Source organism: Equus quagga, chromosome 6 (genome assembly GCF_021613505.1).
Source record: "Equus quagga isolate Etosha38 chromosome 6, UCLA_HA_Equagga_1.0, whole genome shotgun sequence".
Taxonomy (NCBI): domain Eukaryota; kingdom Metazoa; phylum Chordata; class Mammalia; order Perissodactyla; family Equidae; genus Equus; species Equus quagga.
Window position 1 is genome coordinate 15185458 of NC_060272.1, and position 15514 is coordinate 15200971.

Here is a 15514-nt window from a genome sequence, read left to right on the forward strand (position 1 = left end):
GCTAAGTTCAGGGCATGAAACTGTTACAAGTATCTTCAATACTACTAAAAAGCCACTAAACTGCTCTCCACAAGTGGTTGCATAAACTTGCATTCCTAAGGGAAATTTAAAAGGAGGCCTGTCTTGTTTCACAGTGAAGTGCCCTGGAGCTGTGAAGAAGAGTTCTTTCCAATCCACACCCTTCATCATCAATACTTGATACTGTCAAACTTTCTGACAACTTGTATTTCACAATTACACTTGTTTTTATTGAGACTGAACAGGGTTTGTTAGCTATTTTAGGTTCCCGGTGTGAATTTCCTGTTCCTAGACTTTGCCCACTTTCTAGATACCAAAACTTTCTTGATTGGGTGCACTGTAACTGTTTTCTCCCAGTCTGTGGCTCATCTTTTAATTTCACTCATGGTGTATTTGGTTGGTCAAAAAATTGTTTAGTACTTGCAAATTTAGTTAGCAATGTTTGCATCTATGGTTTGTGATTCCATCTTGAAAAAACCCTTTTCTAACTGTCAAACTTGTAAAATGTATTTGTATTATTTAGGTGTTTAATTAACCCCAAATTGATTTTTAAAGGATATTTGAGGTTGGGATACATTTTTTCCCACAGAAATAACCAGTTGGCAGCAACCTTTGATGAGTTATCTTTTTAAGCCTGCTTTCTTTCATGTAAGTGCATCTGCTTCCACTTTTGTTCCATCTGATCCACTTGTCTACACCCGCAGCATCAACAAATTCTAAATCTTCAAGCTGACAGGGCAAGATCTCTACTTTGCCAAAACTGTCTTGGCTACTCCAGGCCCTATGTTCTTCCACATGAATTTTACGATCAATCTTATCATGACCAACGCTATCAGGATTTTGACTGAAATTACATTGAATTTACAGATTAATTTGAGAGAAGTGATATTTAGTTTTTCTATTAGTCATTCAATATATTATCCAAATTTCTCCACAAACATATTCTAAAGAAACAAATTTCTCCATCTACCTCTTCTGATTTATTTCCAGGCATTGCAAGTCATGCCTGCTATTATGAGGTTTCAGGGTGTCCAAGCATAGCCACCATATTGGGTCCAGGCACATAAGTATGTATAGACACATTTCCCCAAATTCATCTGATTTTTGAAAGAACGTTTATTATATCAACAAATCCATGAACTTACATAATTCTCAGCTAATTTTTCCAACAATTTTCCCACATTAACACAAACTATTTAAAGGCCTTTGACTTACTTGTCTGTGCAACAATATTGGTATGTTTTCTTAACATAGCAGCTGCAGTCTCAGAGAGGGTCACAATTACTTCAAGGGCAAGCTGGCGTTGCATATTATTGAGGCTAGTGTCTCCACACAACTACAAAGAAGACAGATTTGTATGTTTACTTCACTCACTGAAAATAATAAACACAACATTCACTGAAGTATTTAACTTACCTTTAGGCTTAGCTGTAAAGTAGCTTCCAAGTGGGGACGCAAATACTTGGGCACAGTATCTGCAATCTCCACCAGGGATTTCAGGACTGAATCGTCATTCTGATAGCATGAGTCATTCACAGCCTAGAAAAGATGAAACAGAAAAAAACACTGTGTTCAAGAGTCACTTTATGACACCTCATTAGCCAAAACATTAAGAGGCAGACAACAGAGAAATACTTATTAGACTGTTTTTCGCTAAATAATAACTTAGCAATCTGCATTATGCAAATGTTCTACCTACAGCCACATGTACACCTTCCTTTTGAATTAGAAACATATAAAATAAAGATCTAAACCTAAGTCAAAATTATAACAAGTGAAACTATAATAAGCAACACAACAAAATGTACAGCTGTCAAAGAATTCTTTTCATAACCAGGAATCCCCTTCTCCTGTCCTTCCAATAACCATATCATAATCTTTTTCATAATACAGTAAATACTAGATCCTATGATACATTTAAAATGTCCAGTATCACCCAATTTATTTCTTTGACATTCAGTTTGGTCACTGTGGCATTTAAGTGTGCATTCTGTATCTACCATTGCCTACATCAGAGTGACAGCTCTTAACGGTTATGGCTAACATTTTAAATTCAGAGGAAGAAAAATTTAAAATTGACTTAAACAGCTGAGGAACTCAAGATTTTTAGGTAATAAACTACTAATACAATAGGACGGAACAGATAATCTTTTGTCATTGACCTAAATTATCTTCTCAGTTTGATAGCATGGTAAGAAGAGTTTCTATGAAATCCTGCTAATAACCCTGCATCACGTAGTAACCTTCAGTTTTAGCTCTAATCCTCTCTAACCCAGTGCTTCTCAACAAGGGCACTATTTCTCCCAGGAGGTGTCTCTTGATTGTCACAAGATTGAGGATAGCAAAGGCCAGGGTTACTAGATATCCTGCATCTGACACAAACGCTTATGAGGAATTCACATGACCTTTTTATCATGCACTTCACATGATCATAAGTGTCAGACACTTATAAAAATGAAAAACTTGTGTATAATGATCTGAACCTAGAACCTAACTCACAAGTTATTTTTTGCCTGATTTTAATGCACCATGAACCCCCCTGCCAAAACATAAATACTCCATAAACCAAGGATGCATACATACTTTGTTTTGCCTGAAACTTCACCTTTTCTGGAAACCAAATCATCAATAGTAACAGCAATCCTGGCGTTTGACTTGTCAGTGATACCTCTGTATTGGTCCATATTTTTCGCTATTGCATTTGGATAGATCACTCAGAAATCACCTAGTCTCCTATGATTTTTGTTGTAGTCACACTCTAGCATTTACATATGGAAAAGGATGCCATATATACTATGCATTACTTTCTTTTTCTATGTTACTTTCTATTTCTTCTTTGTATTCACTTAGAGTCACATACTAATATTTTTAAAACTTTTGCATGTTATATTATCCATACATTTCATTTTAGGATAGAATACAAGAAATTGCAAAATATTTGTTATAAAAAGTGGTTTGGGGTCTGACGAGGTTAAGAATCACTACTCTAACTTACCTTACCTTATTTTATGTTCTGATTGAGGCAGAAGGTATCCTTAAAATAATAACAACCTTGGGATCTAATAATGTGAATTAATTATAAACTATTTACTTTATAACAAGCTGTTACAAGCCCTGTGGTTAAGGGTAAGGACTGTAGTCCAATCTGGGTTTGAACTGTGCACTATTCTACCACTTACCAACACTGTGACCTGGGGCAAATTTCTTCTCCTCTCCTCTTTAGACTCTCCTTATGTAAAATGGGCATTAAATTTCACAGGTTATTTGGTCGAGTAAATGAAAGAAACCTATGTGATTATATATTCAATAGTAAGCATAAATTGCTTATATCATTTGCATTATAGATAAATTTTGAAACTCTAACCTAAATATTTTAAGAGTTCCCAAAGGCAATAGATGTATGCTCAACGGGGACAGGTTTGCATATTTTGTTTGCTCCTATACTCCCCGTGCCCAGTGCCAGCACATAGCAGGCAATAAATATTTATTGAATAAATGAATGCACTAGAGAGCTCTGATGAGAATTTAAAGAAAACCAATAAAGATATAATTATCACCAATTTTATACTATTTTCTTACCTGTAAGAATCCGGGTAACAAGTCTGCAAAATGTTTGAACAGAGCAACATTATGCTCATTTGCAAGTATAAATGCAGCTGTAGCTCTAGCAGACAATGTTCTAATCTAAAAAGAAGAGAGTGAAAAATGTCAAACATGAGGCATTTTTACTGGATCCAAGTTTTCTTACTCCAGATGAAATTTTCCTTATCAGTAAAAGCAGTATTTGTATTTTAAAGTATAAAAGTAAAGACAATCTTCAAATACACAAACTTCTTTCACAAGTTAGATGTTAAATTAGGTGTTAATATTAATGGACTTGAAATTACTTACCGATGGATGTTCCTGATCTTGCATACACTGAACTAGCATCCGTTTGATGACATCTAAATAGTGCTGCTGCTGGTTCCCAAAAATTCCAGGAAAGTTCCTAAAAAACAGATCCAAAGCACTCTTTAAAAACTACATTATATCTAGTAAAGTGTCAGCTAGACCATGTAGTATTATAATCTAATCTTAAACGCCAGCTTGACTTCACAAGTGTGCATCAATCCTTAAGGTGGAACATCATCCACCCATCCTCCAAGCAATCCTCTTCCAGGTTAGGTGAACGGAACAGTGTAGTGGCGAGGACTGGGCTGGGAGCAGAGGCAACACAGATGCACATTACTCAGCAACCCATCCCAGCCCTTTGTTTTATACTGCATCTCAGTGGGAAGCCGACATGGAGTGTAGGACGGGGTTTCAGATGGTAACTACAGTAACCACGCTTTCTGACAATCTGTTCCTAGCCTTGGTGATCCAGGTAGGCCAAGCTATGCTCCACTTTAAATCTGGCAAACAATTAAACTTAATACTTCTACTTAAATCTCTACTCTGGATTGTTGATATAAGATCCATTTCACAACTGAAGTAGAAAATAGTGTGACATCTACCTTTATCCTCTTCTGATGCTCAGGTGTATCTTATTTTAAAAGTGTATATGATCTTAAAAAGTTGTAAATCTAATCATATTACATTTTAAATGTGGTAGAAGCATATGATAACACAGTATGCCAAAAATTTTCTTAATGCAGATAATCATTTAATTACAAACTTGGACCATTTGCTTATAAATATATGAGTTTACTAAAATATAGTGTTTTCATAAAGCTTGCTCATAAAAGACCAGAAAACAACAGGGATTCACCAGCATTTTCTTTCTCTTCAAGATGCCATTATTAAAGTGGCTTTCTAAAAGCTACATTAAGTACTGTGTCAATCTCCAAATAAAGAAGAAACTGTTCCAGAAATTTCTTCAGAATCATAAGAGACAAATGAAAGAAATAAAGTTGCAGAGAACCTCTGAATACAAAAAAGACTCATAATATGAAATAAAAAGCTGTGTTTTTTCAATTTCACTTCCAATGCAAATACAAAGCTTATCTAAAGGCATTATTTTAAGTCTAAAAAGTTAAGTTGGACTAAAACAATTAATTAAAATGTGCTTTGTGCATTCATGACATTAAAATTTTTTTTAAAAATGAGATCGATGTATATACCAGAAAATGTGAAGGGCAGCTTCTCGCAGTCCCATGTTTTGAGAGCTGACTGAATCAAAAAGGAACTTCAAACCTTCAGGCCACTGGTTGTTGCCATCTTCATCTGTAAGTAAAGAAACCCAGGCATAAAATGAGCAAGTTAAAACTTCACAACATTTAAGGGTGAATCCTTTCATTTCATAAGCCTCATTCAATATGCAGTAGTAGAACGTGTCATGTGCTCTACATTTTAAAAAACAATTCCAATAAAAGTAGGTCCTTTAACTATAGAAATGGCATTATAATCTTGTAAAAAGCAACCGTGTGTATTTGGGTTACATAAGCATAGATCTTAGCATGGTTATTTCTAAGGAGTGGGATTTGGAGAAAAGGCAAAACTTTTGACTATCTGACTGGTTCAATCTTTTATATATACCATCGTTATTAAAGAGTTTAAAAGCTAATATTTGGTAACAAGGTCTTGAAACCAAAATAATTATTACTTTCAAACTGGAGAAGATACGGGAGTGGGAATCCCAGGACCCAGAGCAGTGCTCATGCTATCAATGTTTACTTTTAAACAAGATTTAAAAATACTGAATTTTTGTGATACTTTGTAATAAAAATGAGTAACCACAAAAACATATTGTACCAGTTAAGAAACTCACTAGTTATATTGTCACAAAGAACTTAGCTGCAGAAATTACAGCTGAGTTATGTACTTTTTCTTTTTAAAAATTTCCCCCATATTTGCTAAACTTTTCTGAAATGACAAGTGTGCTACTTAGCTGACATTAAAATACGCTTAATCCATCCCTTCAACATAAAGATGACGTTTTGAGGGGGAATAAATTAGCTGCTTAAAAAAAAAAACCTATGGAGAGAGCACTTTGAAACAGTTTAGGAAAGTTCCCATAATTAAGTGATTTTGATGTAGAAATGATGTCACCTATAAAAATTCCTACCTGCACACTTACACTTGAAAATAGACTTCTCTAAGCTTTTAAAAGAATTCAACATTGAATTTCTATGGTTTTGAACTTACTTAAAATAAAAAATTTAACACATTTCCTATTAGTTTTTAAGAGCTAGTTGATACCAGTAAGCTGAATGGAACAAGAACTTCTACATTACTGGTAGCTGAGATTAAAAAATTAGTGTCACGATTTACTAAGTACAACCAACAATTCTCCCACTTAGCCCTTATTTTAGTGACGTATCCTTTTCAACCTCCAAAAATGCCACCTAAGTGAACTGAGTTTAAAATCACACCTATGAATCTGTCCAAAACAATAATGAAATATATTTCACTACATTATTAATATTTTCAGTGTGGCCAAAAAGTTTTGACTGCTGGTAAAATGTATTTTTGAATGTTTTCTTTTTATCTCATCCTTCAAAAATATTTTTGGGTATTTTATAATATACATAGTATAGCAGTATAATAGCACATATGCACAATTTATAAATACACAAATATAACAGCAAAAGCGCCTGAAGTCCACTGATTTCTACTTTTATTGGCAAGCTTAATCTACAAAGTAGATTGTAAATTAGAACGTGCTTTCAAAACTTTACAGATTAAGAGGGAAATAAAACCAACAATTTTCAAGTAAACTATAAAATTATTTCTCCACATGGATGTTTCCAAGGCCAATGGGTAAGTATTATGTCTACATTTCACAAACATCTCTAATTTTTGGCTCTAAATGCAGAATCTATAATCACTCTCATTTTGAACAGAATAAATAGTGCTCAGGTACTTGTGAATATTTCTCTAAAAAGATTCCACTTAAAAAAAAAAAGGAAGGATATACTCATTTTCTTCTATAACATAATAATAAATGTATCTGCATACATACCTATTAAATTCCGGGCCAGCTCTGCAGCAATATCACAAATTTTTTTCCTCATGCTAGACTGTGTTTCCATTTGAATAATCATCAGTAGTTCACTCTTGATGGCAGTCTGAACGTCAGAAGGAAGAGTTGGATAGACTTCATCAAAGGCAGAGGACAAAAGACGTCTTAGGAGAACAGCAGCCATTTGTCTAGCCTATAAATAGACAACATTGTTAATAACTTGGTGTCTTATGAGAGAAAAAATTTCCAACAAACTAGATTCACTCTGCCATTGATGTATTTTACTATTTTATTTTTACAATTAATTTCAAAGGCACTTTGTCAGATTTTTTAAAAAATAGGTAAAATACATAAAATTCCTTCTAATCACATCAGTCTACTATATAGAAAATGGCACCCAAAAGCTGTTTTTGTGTATAACTGAAGAAAAGCCCTGAACACATTAGATCTCAAATAGGAACATAGCTTAGCAATGATAAACCTGCCTTTAATTCTGATTTTTAATACATTCTTTGGAGAAAAACAAATCTTAATATAAATTGCAAACCCTATAATGTTCTTTTCCTACCTCTGCCTCGGGCTCTCATAATGAAGCACCTTTCCTCCCTTAATCTTTGCTCCCAGCCTGGCCTATCTTGCCCATTGCTGCCCTTTCATTAGCCTCTTAGACAAAATGCTATCAAATCCGTTTATCTTTACGCTTCACTCATGCAAACACACAAGTTCTCAATACCTAAAAAGTGTTAACAGTCTCAATGTGCATATTCTTATCTCATTTTAAAATCTGTAGAATATATTTAAGTTTGGCATTTTCTGCATAATATTCCTTCAGGTTACCAAAAGAAAAGTCAAGACAACTGCCATTCTAAAATTTTATCATATTAGATCAATAAGCCATCACAAATATTAAACCAAATTTTTCATACTTTTTTTGCTGGGCTACAGCTAGTCATCACCATAACTACTCTGGGACCATGACAACACAAAAAGATTTAAGTTATGTTATACAAACAAAATTTGCCTATTTTTTTCTCCATATACTTTTCAGTGAGAAATCTTTTTATCTGAATTACTTTTGGCAGATAGCAAACTTTCCAAAAAAGTGTGTGCTCTAGAAAGGATTCAAAGTGGTTAAAATCCCCTGAAAAGTGGTTAAAATTTGTGCAGTTCTTCTCACACATATGCTGGAAACCATGAAGCCACAATTAAGATGCTGAGGCCAGTTCACAATCATCCTCTAATTTCTAAATCAAATCAAATTATTTAAATATGGCTCAATATGTGTTTTTAAAAATAAAATTCACTAATTTTCATATTATTCTTGGCTTTAAAATTTGTTTTGTAGCTGACTTACATCAATCTTCAAGAATTAAAATAGCCAACTGTTTTTAGAGACTTACGTTACCTTACATATGTCTGTTCTTCGTGTTTGACATTCATTTTGAATGAAACAGAGAATATGTTACAAAGGTGAAGAAGCGCCTTTTGGGTCATCTATTTTAAAAAACTGGGGCACTTTAAAAATGTTTTCAAAGTGTTACCAGAGAACATGAAATTGCCAATTCAAACTGATTTGACTAGAAATCAGATTTCACTTCCATCATGTGTTAACATAAGCATTTTACACATAGTGTGACTGTTAGCAAAGAAGTTTCCCTTTACAAATCATAAATGTAATGCTTCCTAGGTGGGTAAGTTTTCTAGACTTGGGTATTTTGACTCCTTTTCCAAAATAAATACAGACTATTCAATTAAGATTCAGTATACTCAAGGATATTACTTTGGGGAAGGGAAAAAAGTTAGCTGCTAAATGCACAGAAAACCAGTACGAAATTATAAATTTGAATTTGATAAGGTAACTAAGTAATTTGCCAAAAACTATGATTTTTAAAGCACTCCACAAAGTGTCTCTTTGTTCCTAAACATCTTTAGCACATATTCTTCACCACTGAGAGATGGCTATAAGCATAACATTTTTAAAGATAGACCAAAGTATTTATTCAGAAATATCTGGCAACACATTAAAACACTACACGAATTAAATTTCCTCCTTTAGAATGGTTTCAAGGAAGAAAATTTTTTATAGTTACAGAACTCACTTAAATTTACTAATTTTTATGTAGTTATTTAAGAACCACTAACTTTCAAATAGTCTAGACACATCATCTTACATGGAAAAAAAGAAATTCTCACTTTTAATACAGAGTACTTAAATTATAACTTCAAAGTAGCTTTTAGAAAATAAGTTCAAAGTTCTGATAACGTCTAGGCAGTAAACAACAGTTCTCATTATCTACTCTGCCCACATCTAATAGCCAAGCTGTTCTGTAGCAATGTCATATTCTCAAATATTCAAGTAGTACCTCCTCAGCAGCTGTTGTATTTCTGATGGCTTGTAAGAGGAATGTGATCTTTGATTGGCCTGGGATATTCTCATAGGTTTCCTACATGAAAAGAAAAACATTAGAGCTTAGAAGATAATGTCAGAAAACTTCTTGAGTACACCAGTGAGAAGAAATGAAACAAAGAGTGGGAAAGATCTAGACATGAGGGTCATATAATCTGGGTTTGGTGTTAAAATTTTCTCCTGTGACATAAAACATACTTCAGATAGGTTAGGAAAGAAGACGTCCACGGAGTTACTTATCAAGTTCCTTTCCACCTTTATCTCTTAAATGGATTCTTCTGATGTATGTGCACATTTTCCCAACTTTTGCTCCCTTGATTAACAAAACTCAAGGCCTCAGAGAGCCAAAAAATTGTTGAATGTGATCTGAGCTACCATGCTACAAAGTAAGTGCTCACTCAACATCCCCGTACATCATGGAAAGCTGCTCATCTCGTCAACATCTTTTAGGCCAGATTATGAGGAAGTGGTTCAAAGTACCACTACTCACAACCACCAGACACCTCACATGAAGCCAGTCAGAGAAGGGAAAAGCAAAGTATTCAAATTCTTTATGCCACCCTTTCTTTCAAGCAAGGATTATACTAAAACCATATTACAAACATAAATAAACGAATACGGTCAGGAGAAATTTGGCCAGGAGACTTTAGCATCATTTTAATAGATCTAGAAATCTAGGTTTTGTGACTCAGGACACTTCTTTCCTTCTCCATTAATAACATAAAATGAGAGCAAATTGGTTAACAATAAAAAGCAAGCTGACACCAATTAAAAGACTGAGTGTCAGTGGATCAAAAAAAAATGGATAAACATATGATGTCTACAAAAGTTAAGGTGAAGAGAAGTATAGATTCATGTACAAAAATTCTAAAAGCAGTCTTTCACTGTGGAAAAGAAAGCATTATTTTAAGTACACTTGGACTTGTTTTCCCCCAAGAAGCCTCTTAGTAAATAAATGTAGTCCACTCTCATCTATCCACTTTAAGGGTATAATGTAGCTAACATGTTAATTTTCTAGCAGTCTAAGTTCAGAGCTTGCCTGCTTTCTAAGAGCTACCACCCCATATAAATCTACCTGGTTTCTTTGGAGAGATGTGACAAGGACCAGGGAGGGAAAACAGGGCTTCTCTGAATCCACATCTACCTTACACCTTTTACTTAGTGCTCCCCGGTAGCCCTGAGATATTGACAGATAAGGAAATAAAGGCTCAGAAGTTAATGACTTGCCCAAGGTCACAGACAATAAACAGAAGAAAGAACTCTGGTCTTGAGGTCAACTGTACTCACATCTCCCTGGCTGATCGCTCTCTCTAAATTTCACCCCTGAGGGCTCATTCCACCAAACCACCAGTTCTATCACGCAGTGCTACACAGTTTTCAAACTTCCCAAACATATCTCAGTTTGGGGAAGAGTAAATTTTGGGAAAAAGAGAATTCAAAATGTTCTGATAACCTCAACTTCCTCTAAATACATAAGCACACAGGAACAAAACAATGCTGAACACTGTCACACATACTCACGGCTGAAGAGAGAAGATCTGAATTTATTTACCCAGAAATGAGATAATTTATCTAAAGATATTCACAAGATGACTGTAAAAATGGTATGTACACCTTTAGGTTCTTCACTTATCTTTATCAAAGCAACTCAAAAACCAGTATAGCCTTTTCATTTAAACAGTCTCTCACAGCACAACAAAAATGTCTTTTTATTTTTTGCACCTATCTTAGCCCCTGATGCACTGTAGACGCTACAGATGTTTCACACTTAAATTTCCAGTGGTCTAAATAAAGTTTTGGAAAAATTTTTTCCACTAGGGTTTTGCTCTGAGAAAACCTGATATAAATTGTGAGGATCTCTAGCCTCGCCCAGGTGGGTCTATTAGTATGACAGTTATACTATGTTAATTCTAGTAAGGACTTAAAAACATTAAGTCAAATATTAAACTCTATTTCATAATGAATTAGAAGTCACTGGAGGGCGAGTTTAGTACGCATGATATCTGACTCCTGAGGGAGGGTTCTCCCCATTTGATTCGTTCTTTTGCGGCAATCCAGATATAGTATTACAACGATACCAAAACACTGGTCAAGGAGAATAGTTTGGCAAAAAGAACAGCCTTAAAATCAAAAGTGTAACTTTTTCTAGCCTAAACAGACCGAGTTCCACAAAAACGGGGTTGGTATCTTTTCCTGTCTGTATTCCGAGCACCTTGCACATAAGAGTACAGCAAATACAGAGAATATTTCTAAGAATATTACTAGCACTCGTCCAAGCAGGTTCAATGAATGTCACCAGTGTCGTGGCAAATAAAATTCCACTTCCATTTGATTCTACCATAAACAATCACACAACGTAAAGCAGATTTCACCTCCCCTCTTCCCACCCACAAAGGAGAAACGCTAATATGTACTCATCTCACTTACTCCATCAATATTTATGGCAAGCCTACTTTGTGTAGGGAAACGTAAAAGAGGGGACAAACAGCTTTTACCTAGCAAACACCATGGTTCCTCAAAAATCAGGTATATTTTTCAAAACATTATCCTCTTTCAATTCAAATCTCATTAATGAAGTTCTATATTATAATCAATGAGGAACAGTCAATGGAAAAAATTAATAAGAATACAAAATCCATGCACATGATTAACAAAACACTTAAGCTTATGCCACATAAAAATGTTTAGTCATGAACGCTATGGACATTCAATTTTGGATTACTTGTTAATTATTCATTCAATTGTGTCTTCATGTTAATTACTGTATTTTGAGACTTTAAAGGCATTTAAATCATTTCTTCAAATATCAGGAACATTTTTTGTAAAGTTAAAGAGAAAGCCCTTGAAAAAATATTAATAGAAATAAAATATAAAGACTACCAAATGGTTTATACAATGGAAAGTTTTAAAACTTTTTAAAGTTTTGAAGCTCTTCAATGCTTTCAACAATATATTACAATAAAAGAAAGTCACTTACTGTACTTGATTCCATATCTGAAGACAAAACAAGTCACCTTAGTCAACAGTTTGGCATTTATGTGTCAACTAAGTATTTTTATTTTGACTGAGTAAATTACAAAGATATTTACTGAGCCCTTGCCAATTCTATAGTTCAAAAAAAGGTCTCTATTTGCTACATCAGACTGCAATACTCAATTTTATTTAGTTTGATTATTTATAAAAGGCTTGTGTCAAAAGGAAAAAAAAAGATTAAGGTATCATCACACAACTATTTCTTTTTGCAAATATTTTGCTTTTTTAGGAAGCTCTATTTACAGACCAGCTTAGTGCCATATTATATGGTGCCAGGGGGCTTTCCCTCAAACATTTACCTTTTTTGTGTCAAATTAAGAAAATTCTATAACTTACTTTACATATTAGTATATTCCAAGAATATACAAAGAAAGTAAAAATGTAATATCTGAATGTTTTCACTAGGAATAAAGAGACTAAGAGAATAACAGTACATATTTGCAATTGTTCTTTATGTGAAAATGTGCTGAATGCAGCTAACTATCCCCAAAGTGATGGAAGTGATAAAAGATTTACAACAGGCACCAATTGGAATTCAAGCTGAACCAGACACTGGTATTTAGTTCAATAGACAAGAGATTCCCCACTAGGCTTGACAATAGACTTAAGCAACTGGAGGGAAGAGGGAGAATTAAACTAGCTTACTAATTACAATGCTGTTCTGCTTTGTAACACATGGAAATTTCTATTATGGGTTGGGATTAAGAATTTATTTTGGTGAAAAATCACCACTAGAGTTAGCAGAAAGCATTAACATGTTTTACTAGGCATTCACATCCCACTGATAGGAGTGCAAATTGATAGAACTAATAAATGCACGTTACTTCCAAGGACAAACGCTACTTTTAAGTATTCTACAACTAAACCTGGCAAAGTCTGAAAAGATAGGTATACATGTACTCACATAGAGCACAATTTGCAAGAGCAGGGCACTGGAAACATCAATGTCCATTCATAGAAGGTTGGTTGAATCAATAATACTTCCTTATGATGGAATACTACATAGCTGCTTTAACAAACTCTTATGTGGCAATATGAACTATACTGAGTGAAAAATCCAAGTTGCGTAATAGTACGTGTATTACAAATCCATTGACGTAAAAATGAATGTATACATACACACCTGTAAAGGTATTCTTAGGGAAGATTCACAAGACACTTCAAAGTGGTTACCTTTGGGGAACGGGATAAAAAACTACTTGCACTGTTTGAATTTTTACATGAACATGTATAATAAATGAATCAAAAGTCATTAGGATGAAGTTAATAGTCGTTTCAAGTGCTTTTTCACACAGAACTTTACTTCCAGTGTATTTACTTCGTGTATTACAAAACCACTAAGTGTAACCAGCACATCCTAAACCTATTCCAAGTCTTAACAACACTGATTTTAAAGACAACTACAAAACTTGTGAGTCCAGAAGACGACTTGTCCCTCAATTTCATTAGTCATATATAAAACAAATTTTTTCTCTGTAAAAATAACCGGCTGAACATCCTATAAAAATCTTCAATCGCATGGTGGCAAAGACCTCCACAGACAACCTAGTTTGAAGATAGCTCTGATAATGCACTTAAGAGACTCGGGAAAGTTTCTGCCCTTTCCTTGAAGTATCTCACACAAATGGTGGTCTCAACACCGACAGTATTAACATCAGTCTTCTACTGAACCAAGGGTGCCTTACTGCTACTTGGTAAATGAACTTGCAGATACATTGGAAATATTGTCTCTTGAAAGTATATATACATTTTAGAGGCCAGGAGCCAGAGGTGGTTAAAAAAAAAAAAAGAGACGGAGATTTGGGTTAGATTTAATGAAATTAAAGACAAACATATGGCATTGGCCCAGTTAAACAACGGAAGTCCCAAGACATCCCACTTATGTCAGGAGACCACAAATCTCTAGAGATTAAAGAAAATTTGTCTGAACAGCAAAGTAAGGTGGAAGTTGCTTAGAAAGAAATCCTAAAGGCAACTTCACAAGATTGGGGGGAGGAGGGAAATCCTACTTCTGACGTTAGGAACTAGACAGGAGACAGAGAGCAAAATGGAAATAAGCAGAAAGAAGGAGACAGGGCAAGATCTCAAAAGGAGGGGACGGGGAAGGGAGGGACAGACGGAAGCGAAGACTGAGGGGCAGGAGAGAAGCAGGGTGATGGTCAGGTGGCGGCCAGGGTTGGGGGACAAGCGGGCTGGGTGGAGACCGCGGCTGGAAGGGCGGGGGAGGCTCCCACTGGGAGAAAGCGGGAAAGGAGCGAGGGGAGCCGGGGCCCGCCCCACACCCCACATCCCACATCCCCCCCGCCGCCCGGCTTCCCCCTCTGGGCGGGGGCAGCGTGTCAGGAGCGGCCGCACGTGTGTGCGAGGGGCGGCGGGGAGGGAACCGGTGCCGCGGCCGCAAGGGCCGGAAGGGCCCGGGGGCACGGCCGGGAGCCGCGGGCCGCCTCACACGTGGGCTGCGCGGCCGCCGCCCGCCCGGCCTGGCCTGCGCGGCCGAGGCGGAGCGGCCGAGGCCCGGCGGGGCGGCGTCGGGGGAAGGCTCGGCGAACCGGCCGGGGCGCGGGGTCGGGGGTGGAGAGCTCGGTTACCTCTGCCTGTTTCCGGACCACATTGTCGGGGCTGAGCAGGTTTCCCAGGAGCAGGTAGAACTGTTGCTGCTCCGCCGCGGCCGCCGCCATTGCGCTAGGCGTGAGAGAGAAGGAGGGAGGGGAGACAGGAGCCGTGAGGCGCGCTGGCGGGCCGGCGGGAGGGGCGGGGGCGGGCCCAGCGCGGGGACCGGCACCAGCGGCGGCGCGGGGCTGGGGGGGCCGGGCGGGAAAGGGCGGGGCAAAGGGGAAAGGGGAGGACGGGGCGGGGCCTCGCGACCCCTCACCCCGCCGCGGCCTCCGGTGCCGGCGCCTCATTGGCCCTGGGCGTGGAGGGCGGGGCCGAGGCCCCCTCCTCGGGGGCCGCGCCGATTGGCCACGCACCCTGCAGTGCCGTCACCGGCGGCGTGCGGCGCGGGACTCGGCCGCCCAGCTGAGGCCCGGGCTGCGTCGCGCGGGTGGCGGGCGGAGCCAGCCGGTTGTGGTGAGGGGCGTGCGGCCGGGCTGGGGAGGAGGAACCAGTTCCAGAGC

The 15514-nt window shown here is 37.2% G+C and overlaps 1 protein-coding gene across 1 annotated transcript in view; it reads right to left on the reverse strand.

Annotated features, from left to right (window-relative positions):
* IPO5 (importin 5) overlaps positions 1 to 15153 on the reverse strand; it is a 38993-nt gene extending 23840 nt beyond the window's left edge. Inside the window, exons 1-8 of the mRNA XM_046664381.1 lie at positions 14987 to 15153; positions 9322 to 9402; positions 6959 to 7151; positions 5118 to 5220; positions 3910 to 4006; positions 3598 to 3702; positions 1435 to 1557; positions 1234 to 1354 (exon numbers count right to left, since the gene is read on the reverse strand). Coding sequence (XP_046520337.1) covers positions 1234 to 1354; positions 1435 to 1557; positions 3598 to 3702; positions 3910 to 4006; positions 5118 to 5220; positions 6959 to 7151; positions 9322 to 9402; positions 14987 to 15076 — 913 coding nt within the window. The 5' untranslated portion in view covers positions 15077 to 15153. The remainder of the gene's footprint in view (positions 1 to 1233; positions 1355 to 1434; positions 1558 to 3597; positions 3703 to 3909; positions 4007 to 5117; positions 5221 to 6958; positions 7152 to 9321; positions 9403 to 14986) is intronic.
* Between the last annotated feature and the right edge of the window lie 361 nt (positions 15154 to 15514).